Source organism: Callospermophilus lateralis, chromosome 16 (assembly GCF_048772815.1).
Source record: "Callospermophilus lateralis isolate mCalLat2 chromosome 16, mCalLat2.hap1, whole genome shotgun sequence".
Classification (NCBI taxonomy): domain Eukaryota; kingdom Metazoa; phylum Chordata; class Mammalia; order Rodentia; family Sciuridae; genus Callospermophilus; species Callospermophilus lateralis.
In genome coordinates, this window is record NC_135320.1 from 61,505,293 (window position 1) to 61,520,991 (window position 15,699).

The 15,699-nt window shown below is 36.5% G+C and overlaps 1 protein-coding gene across 3 annotated transcripts in view; it reads left to right on the forward strand.

The window, feature by feature from the left end:
* Positions 1-9,891: 9,891 nt before the first annotated feature.
* The window catches only part of Oxr1 (oxidation resistance 1), an 80,273-nt gene continuing 74,465 nt past the window's right edge, over positions 9,892-15,699 (forward strand). For 2 of the 3 annotated variants that reach the window (XM_076836357.2, XM_076836358.2), the window contains exon 1: positions 9,922-10,203. In XM_076836357.2, the coding sequence (XP_076692472.1) occupies positions 10,005-10,203 (199 nt within the window). In that variant the 5' untranslated portion in view covers positions 9,922-10,004. Of the gene's footprint in view, positions 10,204-15,699 lie in introns of all 3 variants that reach the window. The other variant, XM_076836359.2, reaches the window with a different exon arrangement.

Genomic DNA, 15,699 nt, shown 5'->3' on the forward strand with positions numbered 1-15,699 from the left:
GTGAGTTTTTAGGTACCTAGAAGAAACTTCGCTAACTAGAATTAGTCTATGAAAAGGGAAGTAGTCCTGGGATGAAGGAGAAACAGAAGTTTGAGTGAGGCTCTCTTTTGAGGAAGTTGTACACTGTTTAATATTATTAAAAGACACAGCAAGTTAATGCCTATTGCTTTATTTTTCTCAAGAAGAATGAACTCTTAAGAAGTACACAAGTACTATGAAATGGAAATTTGTAGTCTAGGGTAGATGAGGATATACTGAAAGAACACCCACCTCTACTTTACTTGAACTGAAACCTCTTGGTTCAGAGAAAATTGAGTTATCACCTATATTCATATGTGACTACAAAACCTTTAGTAGTAATCTTAGAGGAACTGTAGTGCATTTGTGAAAATATACTCTGCTCTGTGGTGAAAAACTCTAAAATATATGAAAGGGTCTGAATACAATTTTAAATGAGTTTATGTGTCTTGTTCGAATCTAAAATTAGAGTTCTAAATGGTGAGTGGTTCTCCTCCAAGGGTGGATTCAGGAATCCATGTCCTTTCCATCTTGTATCCCTGCCATCTTTAAATAAGTGGCTTTTCAGGTCACCATGCTCATTTGTAACAAGGCCATACGAAGGACAAAAGCATGGAGGGTCAGCAATTGGAGCTTTTTAGGATTGAGCTTAGAAATAACACATACCACTTTTGTCACCCTTCCATTGGGAAGAAATCAGTTTATTGAGCACCCCTGACCCAAAAGGAAGCTGAGAAAGTGTTGCTGTGTAATCAGGAAGAAGAAACAGGTTAAGTAATAACTGGCTATTCTCTAGTTGGAAAATGGAAGATCTTCCAGAAAATTGTTGAAAAATCCAAGTTTCAAAAATGGAGTTAAGAAATACAAAAGTATTGCAGGCTTGAAAACACTTGGGAAGGAAAAAATCATGGCCACTGGAGTTTGTACCTTATCTTCTTCTGCATACTAGAAAGACATTTAATGAATATGTGACAATGCTAATAAATAAGAGCTGAGTGATCATATCATTTGGTGAATTTCTACTTTTTAAAATCCTTAATGAATAAAAATCATTGTCAATCTTGAAGACAGTTTTGCACTGTGCCTTGCAACTTTCCTACCTATGTCACGAACATTTTTATAAGCATCTTGAATAAAGGCATCTTGAATAAATGTGTGGCTATCTTAATAAAAAAGGATATTGAATTATATGGATAGAAAATTCAAGAGTAGTTTCAAAATGCTCTCCATGGTCTAGAAAAGGTCAGCAGATTTTTCCTGAAATATTTCAGGAAGTAAATATTTTAGACTTTTCAGGCCATCAGGTCTCTGCTACAACTAGTCATCTCTGCTGCTGTAGCTCAAAAGCTGCCATAGATAGCATGTAATATACATGAATTAAATATGCAAAATCATTTGGAAGAAATATAAAGCCCCAGATCTCAAACTCGGCTCCTAAATGGAAAATGCAGGGGCCAGTGATGTAACTCAGTGGTAGAGAACTTGCCTGGAATGTGGGAGGCCCTGGGTTCGATCTTAGAACCACAAAAATATAAACAAACACACAAACATGCAGTTTCCTGAGTTTTTACCCTACAACCCTGGAATAAGGATCTCAGCATAGAGTTTAGGAATTTGCATTTTAAAAAAAGTTCCACAGCTGATTCTCATTGTCAACAGGAAGCAATGCTGTGAACACAATATATTTTTCAAGCAAAGGAAAACCAATAGATTTTTTTCAGTATTGGGGTTCAAACCCAGGGCCTTATGCATGCTAGGCAAGTGTTCTGTTACTGAGCTACATCCCCAGCCCAAGAGGCAATAATTAGGCCAGTGAATTTAAGCTTATCTGGTCTGCAGTGTTGGGATGGATTAAAGAGGAGAGAAACTAGATATGGGGATTTCACTTCATCTCATAATGTATAGCATTTAATGAGCAAACATAAATGCATGTCCTTAAAAATCTTGCAATGTGTTAGCAAGACCAACTCAGTATGAGGACCTGACAATGTTGTTATTAAGTTCTCTGAATATTTTAAGAATCTCATCCCCACCCCTTCCTTCCTGGCTCCTAGAAACTTAGAAGGATAGGTATGAAGTGGCTGCCAGATGGTCCTTATTCAGTTTTATTCAATAAAGGCTGTTGATTCTGTTGGTTGTACAGCCCACTCAGAACCCATATGAGTCCTAGGATAGGGCATAGGAAGGGGAGTGGGTGCACATGGCTGAGAGGTGATGGTTAGGGCCAAAAAGACTGTTAGGTCAGCACAGATTGGAGTTTAACATATGGTTATATTGCTGTGCCTGCTGCCTTCTGGGAAGACAAAATTAAAAGTATACATACCTACAACAGGAAAAAGTGAGTTATGAATGATTCTTTTTGAAAACCAAAGTTATCTAGTTAGTGCTAGATCATTTAAGGATTGCCTGTCCAGTTTCATTCTTCTATATGCTGATTGCCTTTTGGCTGATTCATCTGATATTGTTAGCATTTCTGACTAAATGGTGAAGAGACAGGGTATCAGGGAATCACCGAAAACGTTGGGGAAAGGAATGTGTTCTCATCCCTTCAGATATTAGGCTTAGCAACTTCTCAGTTTACTGCTCATGTACCACTAAAACAAGTTGAATACTGATAAAAAGCACTCAAAGAGAGATGGATGGACTTGTAGGCAGGCTTTCTTTTTTATTGCCAGACTTAATTTATTTAGTATTGATACAATCCAACAGTTCATATTTTCCCCCCACAGGAGAAAAAAAATCAAATAGCCCAATTAAGAGTTGCAGTCTGGAACTGGAAAATGGTATTTTGGCACAAAAGCATCTAAAAACTAGCAACAGAGTTAGGAGCTCCCCAAATTATTTTGTCCTTTCTTTTCTGTTTTCCCTTTCCATTTTGAATGGAATCAAATCCAATATGTATCAAAAAGGGGAAATCATTCTTTATAATTTTAACCTAAAAACTCTAAATTTTAAGTATATACTATATAACTTGCAAATACCTGAAATTAAGACCTGTTAATATCCAATATTAATTAATATATTATTTAAGTCATTTAATATAATATAAATGTTTATTTTACATCTTTTTAGATGGGAAAACAATAAATACTGGGCTGGAGTTGTGGCTCAGTGGTAGAATACTTGTCTAGCATGCATGACATCCAAGGCTACAAAAACAAGCCAACAAACAATCTAAATAATCAGTATCAAAATTCTATTAAATAAACACAAGAAGTTGAAGCAATATATTATAGAGTTAAGAGAGGAAAGAACAAGGATGGAAAGCAAGCCCAGAAAGAAGAGGAGGTCATGAGAGGGTATGACCACCCTATGGCTATGAATGTAGTCTCATCTGCAGACACTCTCCTCTATAACCCTACAGGAAACACAGGCAGAAAAGGAAACTGAGATAGAAAGAGAATGACACTGTTCATCTTCACCCTCTAACATTCCTCTTGGTGGTTCTGATTAGCTATTGTTCCTAGAGACTTCTAAAGCTTTGTGGAGTTTTCATGACTTAAGGCATACATGGTAATACCCCTTGGCACTTGCTCAATGAGCTGAGTGAAATTGATCCAAAAGCCCCAGAAGCTGCCACATTCCAGGTAGGGAGTACTTGGGCTATAATTATATAATTGTAATTACAATCTTCAATAGGATATAAAAATAGTACTGAAATAATTCTATGGTTAGTTGATGTGAGTTATTGTGAACTGAGTTTTAATTATAATTCTTAATGATGGTATTGCTGGGTCCCTGTTTGGCTTCACTGACATGCAATGTTTTCCTGACAAGTGTGGGAGTTAACACTTTTCAGACAATTTTCAGAATTGGGAAAAGGTTTCTTGGTGTTTAGTAGGGTTTGTAAATGATTAGATCCAGGATTGGTATCAACCAGCAGGGATTTTTTAAAAAATCAATATTAGGTTCTTTCCCATAATTGAAAGGCCATATTAAATATTTATCATATAGTGTTCAATACTGTAATCATGATTGTACCCAATGTCTCTTCTTCCTCTCTGGGCTAGTGCTGCACAAGCAAGAGTCTCATATTAGATAAGAAATTTGAATATAAGCCTTTTAGTAGAGAAAGAAGTCCTATGGCTTTAAGTAAAGTAAGTGTTAAAGTCAAGGGTAAAAAGTTTGGCTCTCTACCAAGAGAGGCTTTAAGTTTACTGACAGATCTAGATGTGCAGATTGTGTAAGAGCCATCCGTTGTTTCTTAACACTTACAAAACCCCTTTGCTCAGTATCTGCTCTATTGATTCTATCAATGTTTCCACTTAGCACACCAGGAATTTGAGTGCTCATATTTCTGTCCCATAGAATAGTTGCCAGGTAGATATAACATGATTACTTTGACTTGACAAAATCATCTTTTTCATTTCACTCTTCCACAATCCACTTGTTTTTCTGGGTTTATTACTATAGCTAGCCTTTTAATGAGATCATGGATGTTACTTTTACCATTTTGCTTAAAGATCTGAAGATGCTTGGTACTCAGATAGCTCATTGTCTCTGTATTAGAATATTATAGTTCTACTTCCAATTTGAATCTTATTTTCTCCCTATGATCCAATAATTTTATCTGCATTGAAAGGTATTTTCAAAAAGTACTGACTACAATGTTGCAGTTACTCTTAATAATTTCAGGGGCCAGGAAGTATGCCAGGAAATGGTTATTAAAAGCGAAGTCATTTGATGCCATCTTTACAAAAAAGAAAGAAGTGAGCTTAAATTTGGAGAACTTGGCATATAGTGTGACTGCTAGAGATAGGAGTTGAGGAATGAACAAAAAGTCAATATTAAGCTGTATTTCAGCGTTAGCCAGTGCAAATTAACAAATCAGAGAATAACTCTTTTAAAATATGAATAATTTAATTCATCTGTTTGGAAATCTAGTTCTGATTCTTTTTAGGTAGCTGTGTATATCATTCTTCTACTAGAAGAATGATATACACAGCTACCTAGTAGAAGAATAAAGTGAGAACCGTTTTGCTAGTTTCCGTGACATTGTTTATCTTCAGTTCAAATCTCTAGCAATGAATGTCTTGTTTGAAAGTGTCATATTTAAAAATAAGTTATTGATATTACTTTAAATAATAAGTACTAAAATTGTCATAATTTATTCCCACAAACAAAATAACAAGGTTTCCTTTAAGAAATGAAGTCAGAAAAGCAAGATGTCTTAAATCACGTTGGGGAGCTTTTTTGTAAGTAAATAAATAAATTCAGCATACTAGTGCACTAGATTCCAACTAAATAACAGGTGCTTTCCAGCGAATTATTACTTTCTACAATTTGAGGGTAGTAAATATGATGTAATTGAATTTAAAAGTTAAGTAATCTAGCAACTGACATTACAGCCTTGTTCAATAGATAACAATAAATTCAACTCTGAAACTACAAAAAGAATGAAGTGGATCTGATATGAATTCTATGGAAATGTGTCTGAAATAAAAAATTGGAGTTAAAAAAATTTTTACCAAATATTGTAAATATTATTGTAAATATATCTTGCTACATATTGTCCTTTTTACTAAAAAGTCTAGTAAAAATGAAATTAGAAATTTTTGAATTAATGAAACTAGAAATTTTTGAGCAAAAGAAAAAAGTCACTTCTACTTTTCTGAAATAAAAGGTGGTCATTGTATTTGAAACTTAAGGCAAGATGATAACATATATTGTCTGATTAATGAAGGTCTGTGCTAGCTTTTCACAAGGATTTTCCTGGACAGGGAATTCTTAATCTCTCTCAAAACTGTTTTAAACTTAGGTATATTAAATAATAGCACAATGAGTAATGTCTTCAATATCAGTTCATTTCACAATTATTTCTGGCATTGAGCTTCAATAAAAGTCAGAATATAACACTAAAGGCATAATTCAATAAGGTATTTTAATAGAAAGCATTACAGCTCACCTTATGAAGGACTTAATGCATTCTTTTAGGTACATTGATTGCACTTTCTTATTAAATCTTCTCAGCATCTCTCTTTGTAATTCACAAGTGAAGAGCCTGAGGAACAAGGACTAAGTTGTTTCCCATCACACTTCTAGTAAGATGGGTAGCCAGAACCTAAAGTTCAACTCAGCTCATGTGCTTAAAGATAAGGCAACACTGCATTCTAGGTCATGTAAACTACCTTCAAGTGAACTAACCTGATATGAGGATGACTCTCAGAGAAAAAGGCAAAATGGACTGCAAGTTTCCTACTGATGATTTCTTAATGCAGTCTATCTCAAAAAAAAAAAATTTTTTTTTTGTGATACTGGGTATTGAGCCCAGGGTTGCTTAACCACTGAGCAACACTCCAGGCCATTATATATTTTATTTAGAGACAGTGTCTCTCTAAGTTGATTAAGGCCTCCCTGAATTGCTGAGGCTAGTTTTGAACTCAGGATCCTCTTGCCTTGACCTCCTGAACCACTGGGATTATAGGCATGCTCCACTGTTCCCAGCCTCAAATGTTTTCTGATTGCTAAATAATAGTCAAATCAAAATTGGATAGTCTAGCAACTTTCTACAGATAGAATGGGCTCACTGAAATAAGGTCCCCTTATTTAACTAATAGAAGACCATTTGTGACTAGATGATTCATGCACATTATACACATGATGAAAACTAAGGCTCCTTATCCCTAAGTTACTTCTTCTCTCATAAAGCAACCATTGTAACTGGCTTCTGTTTTTGTTTGTTTATTTGCAGCACTAGGGATTGAATCCAGGAGCATTCTACCTCTGAGCTATATCCCCAGCCCTCTTTAATTTTTTTCTTTTTTCTTTTTCTTTTCTTTTCTTTTTTTTTTTTTTTTGAGACAGGATCTTTGCTAAATTCCTGAGTCTGACTGTGAACTAAGAATCCTTTTGTCTCAGCCTCCCGAGTTACTGAGATTACATGTGTGTGCCACAGTGCCCAGCCCTGGTTTTCTATGTGTGTGTGTGTTTGTGTGTGTATAAATATTCTTTTATATATGTGGATTTTTAAAATATATGTCTTACAAAATGGTAGCATACCACATGCAGTTCTGAATCTTACTTTCCCCCTGAAAATATTTTCTAGATTCTTCTCTAAGCAGTTACATCAAGGACCGATTATTTTTAATGATTGAATAATGTTCCATTATATAGACATGTCATATTTTAATCATTTCTTTGTTAGTTACCATTTAAAGCATTTTCAATATTTTGCCACTGTAAGTAGAAAAGGGGAGTAGATTCTGTCACTAACACTTTCACACAATGTGGGGGGGGGATGTAAAGAGAAGTACATCCTAGAGAGGGCTATTTGACAGAATCTAGTTGCTTTTTTGAAGTATGTAGTCTTTGACCCAGCTACCTCACTTCTTGTGGTATGTCCTACTGATATGAAATGATGCATTTTTCTACTTACAGTGACAAAATATTGAAAAAAAATCTCTCTCTCTCTCTCTCTCTCTCTCTCTCTCTCTCTATATATATATATATATATATATATATCCAAGTGAAATAAAACATATGCCAACATAAACTTAGACACATAGATGTTCATAACAATATTCTTCATAATATCCATAAATAGGAGCAATCCAAATGTCCAACAATTGATGAACAGATAAATGAAACATGATACATCCATATGGTGGGATATATTACTTGGCAATAAGAAGTAGTGAATTTCTAATACATGATACAACACAGATACTACTCAGAAACATTAAATGAAAAAAGGCAAACTTCAAAGATCTTATATGATTCTATTTATGTGAAATGTTCATAAAAAGGCAAATGCATAGACAGAAAACAGGATCAGTAGTTGCCTAGGGCAAATAGATAAGAGGTTTATTTTTAAGGTGATGGACATGTTCAGAGATTAGGTTTTTGATACTTAAGGTTAACTGTACACTTTCAACAGGTGAATTTTATGGTATGCAAATTATTTATCAATAAAACTTTTTAAAATGAGGCAAAGGGTAGTTTACCAAAGTAGGTATGATACATAAGGAATTTTTTATAGATGAAAGGAATTTATGTGGCTGATATAAGCTGCATAAAATAGAATCTACAGTGGAGGGAGAGAGAAATAATATAACAAAGGGGACTAATAAGGTTGGCAAATCACAGATGATGTAAACTAGACTAAGAGCAAAAGTAAATTTGGAAGAGAGACAGATGATGTAAACTAGACTAAGAGCAAAAGTAAATTTGGAAGAGAGACATGGATAGGAGTCTAGAAATGAGATCAGGGTGCCAGAAAAGTCAGGTTGTGGTGAAGAACCTCTCAGGATTATAGTCTGCTGTCTTTTCTTTGTATCTTCACATGGTGGAAAAGTGAGTGACTTTCCTGGGGACCTTTTATATATATATACTTATCATCGCATTCATGAAGTAATCACCTTCTTGACCTAATTACCTCTCAAAGACTCCACCTTCAAGTTGAGGTGTTAGGATATCAAATTACAAATTGCAGGGAGGGGCACAAACTTTCTATCCTTGGTGCCATCTAAAAGATAAGTCCTTAAGAGGAACAGAAGGAAGCTTGGAACAAGAATTCTTCCCCAAGTAACACTTCTGAACCTATGGGTGATTGCTAGATATGCAAATACCTGGGTCCCTTTCTCATAAGCACTGTGAATTAGTACTCTATGGCTGCAACCCAAACATTTTATATTTTTAACTAGTTATAATGCAGATGCTAATGTTAGAATGAGGAACTTTTCCAACCTAATAAGAATTTAAAGGGAAAATGGTGAGGGGTGGAAAAGATCAGAAAAAAATGATTTAAAAAATCTACCAGAGGGTAGAGGCCTCGGGTGGGTGTAAAGCTTCAATTCCAGAATTTCTGGACTTCATTTATTAGAATATTTAGCTCTTCAACTTCCTAAGTAATTCAAACATTTTCTTCAAATACTTTAATATATTGGTGATTCCAAGAAAGAGGGTTTATTTAATGCGTGGGAAAATTAAAAGGGCTATAAACAGACATGAGAGTAAGAAAATAACCAGATCTCACAGGAAATAATAAGAAAATCTTATAGTAAATATCTGTCAAATGTGATATATTCTCATTCTCTCCCTCCCTCCCTCCCTCCCCTCCCCTTCTTCTTCTTCTTCTTTCTCTCTCTCTCTCTCCCTCCCTCCCCCCCTCTCTCTCCTCTCCTCTTCTCTCTCTCTCTCTCTCTCTCTCTCTCTCTCTCTCTCTCTCTCTCTCGCCCTATAAGTCAGATGTGCTCACTACAGCACTCCATTACCTTGCCTTACAGGACTGCACTCACGGAAAGCAAATTCCAATGTCAGTTCGTTTGTTATGATGAAATTTAAATGTGATTATTAATGCTTTATTTTCATGACGACTTTACTCTTATTATTAAAGTATCTCTTCGCTCCTAAAACAAACAAAACTGTGAGCTGCATAAGTTTTATGTGGATTGTGCCCCTCCTCTCAACATACACATACAAACTTTTTGACACTATTTGCAAAACCCTTCTAGTCTCGCGAACTCTGTGTAACTCGTCTGGGTCATTTGTCTCCCCGTTCGTCCTCGGGCAGAAGGCCAGGCGTCCTTCCCTCTCCCTAGCAGTCCTGAAAGTCCGGTCCGGTCCGGGACAGGGCGGGGCGGGAAGGGTAGGCTTGCTCCACTGGAGCGGAAGGGTGGGGGAACAGCAGATGGGACCTGTCCAGCTTCCCTAAAAGCCACCAGATTTCTGACCTTAATATGTTCCATTAAGAATGTACTCAATTTGTAAGCTAGTTGTGTTTAGCTCGGCCTTTATAAACCTCAATAAGAACTTTCTAAAAACTTTTGTTTATCTCTGTTCCCCCGATTCGCAGTTTCCCGATGGTCCGCTCCCGGGCCCGAGGCGGGACGCCCCCTCCCCCGCCCCGCCCCGCCCCCTGAGAGGCGCGCGGAGTCGCCGCGCCCGGGTCGGGTCGGCAGGGCAGGCACGCCGGTGGTGGCTGCTACTGCTGCCGCAGGAGTCGTCCACCTCCGCGGTCCCTGCCCCGCGGCCTGCCCCGCGACGGCATGGACTACCTGACCACGTTCACGGGGAAGAGCGGGCGCCTTCTGCGGGGCACGGCCAACCGCCTGTGGGGGTTCGGGGGTGGCGGCGAAGCCCGGCAGGTGCGCTTCGAGGATTACCTGAGGGAGCCCGCCCAGGGGGACCCGGGTTGCGGGCCCCCGCCGCACCGGCCCCCGGCGCCGTCCAGCCCGGAGGGACCTGGTGAGCCCACCTTCCTTCGCCTCCCGCATGGCCGACGCGGGCTGAGGGCTGGGGGAGGCAGCGGTAGCGGCGGGGTACACGGCCTGGCGACCGCAGGTGTGCCGGGACCCGGGGCCGGCGACGCGGCGGGGCTAGCTGCGGGTGGGGTGAGGAAAGAAGGACTGGTTCAGTCTGGGGACTGAAGACTTTCGACTGCGTAGCTCTTCCTGCCCGGCTCTTCCTGCTTTCCTCACCTAGTCTGGACTGACTTTACCCCGCCAAGTATTTCAAGGGTCTGATCCATTTTACCTCCCAGTGGGACGTGAATATTGAACCAATTATGACCGTCGTGGTTTTAGAGACATAGAACGCCGGTTCTGCTTTTGTTTTGGCTTGGGTCTCTCCTTTTATTTGATATTTGCCAACTGTTAGCATTCACTTCCTGACATAAAATAAGAAGCAAATACTACTTCGTGATAGAAAATGCTTCACTTGCACTGGAGCCTGATTGATTTTTGCATCTCGTACTTTGAAAGACTGCGTGTTTTCTTGGGGTGGTAGAACTTTGAAACTTTTTCCCAGTTGAGCATTGTGTTAGTGTTCTTTCATCATAGTGGCCTTGTCCTATTCTTTAAAAATATCAATAGCATGATATTGACATCTTACAGAATTTTTTAAAGTGCTGCTAAAGGGGTATTAGGAAAATACTCATGATCATATCTTTTCACTGTCATTCGCTTCCTTTAAAGGTGTCAGACCTCCTAGTCATTTATATTTTATTTTTGTTACTTGTTTTAATATGTATTTAGGGGTTATGAGAGTAAATATATGAGCATTAGAGAGTTTAGAAAAAAAATACAGAAAAGCACAAAATATATAAAATCATCCCTTCTCCTGACAGTCATTTCAAAATAGTGAAACACTGAGAATATCCATTGATCTGTGTGTGTTGGTATGTAATTTAAGCTTTGGAGTTAGTGCAGTATTCAAATCTATTTTAGCATGGCTCCTTTAAATAATTTTCCTTCACTTTACATACAATATTTTCTTTATAGAATTCCTGCTTGTGGAATTAGAAAGCAAAAATAGGGGAAAATATTGTCTGCTTCTAAGGGCTTTGGACAGATGCAGAATCCTTTCAAAGGTGAGAACAGGGATGAGGTACAGAAATTTTTTTTTTTATCTTTAGTTTTTATTCTTTAGGTACTGGGCTTTGAGCCCAGGGGCCCTTTACCACTGAGTTACATCCCCAGCCTTTTTTATTTTTTATTTAGAGACAGGATTTCACTAAATTATTTAGGGCCTTGCTAAATAACTGAGACTGGCCTCAAACTTATGATCCTCCTGTCTCAGCCTCTCTAGTATCTGGAATTACAGGCTTGCAGCATCAGGCCCTGTGAAGTTACAGAAATTTCAAGTGTTCAAATAAAGAATATTTTTAAAAAGTTTTCAGTTGCCTAACAGTTGATGTATAAGCAGCTTCTAGGTGGATGGAGAATTCAGAAATATGTAAGGTAACTTAACTAGAAAGCAGTAAAATTAATATATTAATAAATATGCTCAAATATCTAATCTACATCCAGATCTTTTGTTCATAAACATGTATTGAGCATGTCTCTATGTCTGATATTTTTCTTGATTGCAACTTTAAAAGCCAAAATTATTCTATTGAAGCTGCTTTATGAATTCATTGTACATTTAAAAAAAACTCTTGGTGCCTCCAAATGTCTAATAGGTTAGAGAGGCCTTATGATGTCACAGAAGTATGACCACAGTCAACTGGGCAGGTAAGCTAGTATTAACTTCTTGAAAGAATTTGGCAAGTTACTTATTCCTTTTGGGTCTATATTTTCTTGTTTCCTGTAAACAGGTTGGATTGGATGATCTGAATTTCCAGTTCTAGAACTTTTTTATTTGGAGTGGAACTAGTGAAGATGATGGGTGATAAAGCTGGAAAATAGCATTTAGTGGTAAAAACTAAAATTAAGATACTGCCTTCTGAAGACAGTTCAAAGAATAAGTGTTCTAGCAATCACTTGACCATCCTTTGCAGTGTTTAGACTAAGTTTGGCTTCCCTAAGTTTCTCTGACTTTAGAGAAGCAGCATGAATATATACAAGTAAAAAATAAACGGTTCTTTTTAAATTTCTAGCCACCCTTTGCTTAAATGAGAATTCTATTCTTTGGAGCTGCATGCCAGATGGGTTGTGGCTCTTGGGTTGATTTTTGCATTTGTGTCCTTTTGAGTATGGGTCAGTTTATTTGAAGGATATCCTTTTGCCCTATATTTTATGGCTACCTTTATTTCTGTGTGTGTGTGTGTGTGTGTGTGTGTGTATAGATATATATTTAACAACTGCTTAAATTACCTGCTGTCATTCTTCCTTAAATTCTTGAAAAAGTTCTTAGTATTTCTTTTACAAAAACTTTCTCACTTGTAGTTTGGCTGCATTCCAAGGCCCCATTTTTGTTGCTCATGATCTTGTCCCTCACCATTTAATCTTCAGTAATGATGTTAATATAATAGTTTTCACATTGACAGACTAAGGGGAGAGCAGATAAAACTGGTTAGTGCTTCTGAAATTCTATAAGCAGCCTACATACTGGACTATTAGTATTATTGCCACCTTACTCCTGTCCATGATGGCTGCTTTTGCTTTTAGTGTTTGTTCACTCCAACATTATAGCCCCCTTAGGAAAACCATAACTGAGACTTGGACATATTAAGGAGATTGTCACACCATTGGTCTTATTAACAATTGCAAAGAAAACATTTAAAAATGCTTCTTCCTGCTTATATTAGTATTTGATTTAAAAAATTGTTTTAGTTCTGTAGTATTCTTGTTTGGGATGGGACCATAGCACACATTGTGTATTCTTTAAAGGTATTCACTTTACTAGATCATATTTTAATAAATAAATAAAGATCAATAGATTAATTTAGAATTTTATTATAATATGAACATGAAACAGCTTTTATCAAAACTGTTGTTATGTCAACCTATTTTCTCAGTTGGTGACAGAATCGTTTAAACATAGTTCAGCCCTGTTTAAATTTTCTTTTGATTTATATTTAGCAGTTTAAACAGCTCCTTTCAGTCATTTCTTAGTCACTTTATTTTAAAAATTAAGTCTCATGTTCAATTTAAAACCTATCTCCCTACTAATTTCCATTCCTGTTTAGGTCTGAAGTAGAGGAGAGGTGTGGTCTAACTCTTAAAAATTTCTGCCCACCCTGTCCTAATGAATAACTCCTTTGATGTTGGGATGTGAGAAGGGAAGGAGTCTGTTTTTCCATCCTAGTCTTCCTTTGCCCCTTGGTGGGAAAGTATAGTAGTGTGGGTAGCATCATGGAAGAAGTAATGAGACCAATTCTGCTAAGATTGCTATTCTGTGTACAAGTGCTGACCTTAGTAGTCAGCAGTTGTTTTAACTTTGAATGTAGGCCTTAAGCATTTTTATTACCAACCACAAGATTTTAGTTGCAAATTGTTGATTAAACTGGTCATCTAAACCTGCTGCTACATAACACATTGATTAGTGTTGTGTGTCTATGTGTATAAATAGAGTTTATGAAGAATGAAGTAAAATAGGGACATTAAAATTTTATCACTTGAATTATTTTACATCTCAGGGAAAAGCTTTAATACTTTTTCTTAAATCAGTTATCCCGGATGCTTCTATTTTGTGAGTTTGAATTTTAAGTAGGTTTCTTTTTACCTGGGTATTTTCCCTGCCTCTTACTTTGCTAAAATATATATTTTTTAAAATTATTTGGTATTTGTGACTGTAAAGGTATATAGAGCTGAATTTAAAAGGTAGCCTTCAAGAAGCTTAATCTAGGAACAAAACAAATTATATTTTATTGACTTTAAATTTCAAACTCATTAAGAAATTATGTAAATGGGTTCTTTTTTTCATATTATAGCACAAAAGTTCTATATACTGAATGTGTATATTCCTGAAGGAGAAGCCTGAGGTTGATATTCTTCTTAACAATTCACTTTTGATAATAATGGACAATAAGTAAACCAAGACATGGACTTCTGATAATAGTCAACATTCTCTTTGGCTGCTCTTGAACTTTGGAGCCTTTATTAAATAAAATAAAGGTTACTTAAACACAGAACTGCAGTACCATGACAATTGAGATGATGACTTAAGTGACTACTAAGTGATCAGTGGATGAGTAATGTATAGAGTAGATACATAGGATAAAGGGAATATATCTGTTGCAAAGGGAATATATCTGTTGCGGGATAGAACAGGATGACATGAGTTTTATCATGCTGCTTGGAACAAAGTGAAGTTTTAACACTTTTTATTTCTCAAATTTTTCATTTAATATTGTTTGAAATGTAATTAACTGGGGGAGTAGCTGAAGCTATGGAAAGTGAAACTGTCTATAAGGTAGAGAAGGGGCTACTCTGAAAGGTCCTTTCATAGTCACCTGTTAACTTATATTAAGAAAATCTTAATAAATTTTATTCAATGAGTGGTACTAGTACAAAAAAGGAATATGTTTTTAAGTGCAGATAAATGTTGGAGAAAGCCCCAAAATTTACTCTTGTTTTCTTGCAATCAGTAAAAGAGGGAAATGTGACTAGACATAAATAACATTGGCCCTAATATAAAGATAAACTTTTTACTTAGGCAGGCAGGAGAAACACAGCTATTCACAAACTAAGAATAAAGAGAAAAATTTTCTCATGGTACTCTATAATATAGCAAAAAACAAATATAAAATCTTATCACTTTAGTATGTGCAGATTGCAATTTCAGAAATCTATTTTTTAAACACTATTCTTAAATTTAGGTTAGTGGTATAACTCCAAAATAATAGTTAGTAATGGCAGTTTTGTATGGGGACAATATCATCCAAATGTGCATTAATTTCATAGTCTGAACTGAGGGATAGGGTTTTAATTTAAGTGTAAGTTTTCAATTATATAGTCAAGGCTCTGGAGTTTGTATTTTCTGAAATAGTACTAAAAATTTTCAATGATGGAAATGTTTTGTATCTGTGATATTTAGTAGTATATGACATCAAATGTGGCTAATGAGTACTTGAATGTGGCTAGTACAAATAAGGAACTGAATTGAGGAATTTGGATTCTGGATTCAAAGGAAAAGTTATTCAATAACATTTATTAAAGCTTGATAAGAGATTTTAGGACTGTTGCCATAGGTATATGGGCTGTGGTAGTAGAATTTCACAATGGGGGAGAGAAATTGGACCTAATTTCAAATATAGTATGGGCAAGAAGGAATTTATAACCAAGAGGTAAGGTGGGAGTAGATGGATGGAAAATTACGAAGAGGTAAGTAATAACAGGAGTAAAGGGAATTCTTGTTGAAAAAAAATCCAGGGTAATCAGACTTCACCTCTGGGGTACACCTCTGAGAAGGATGAGATTCCTGATCTTCTGTGGAAGGTGATCAGATATCTGGAGGTAGAGGGTATTCCAGTTAAGCTGATTTAGAAGGTTCTTGCTAAAATTGGATTTTACATGGAAG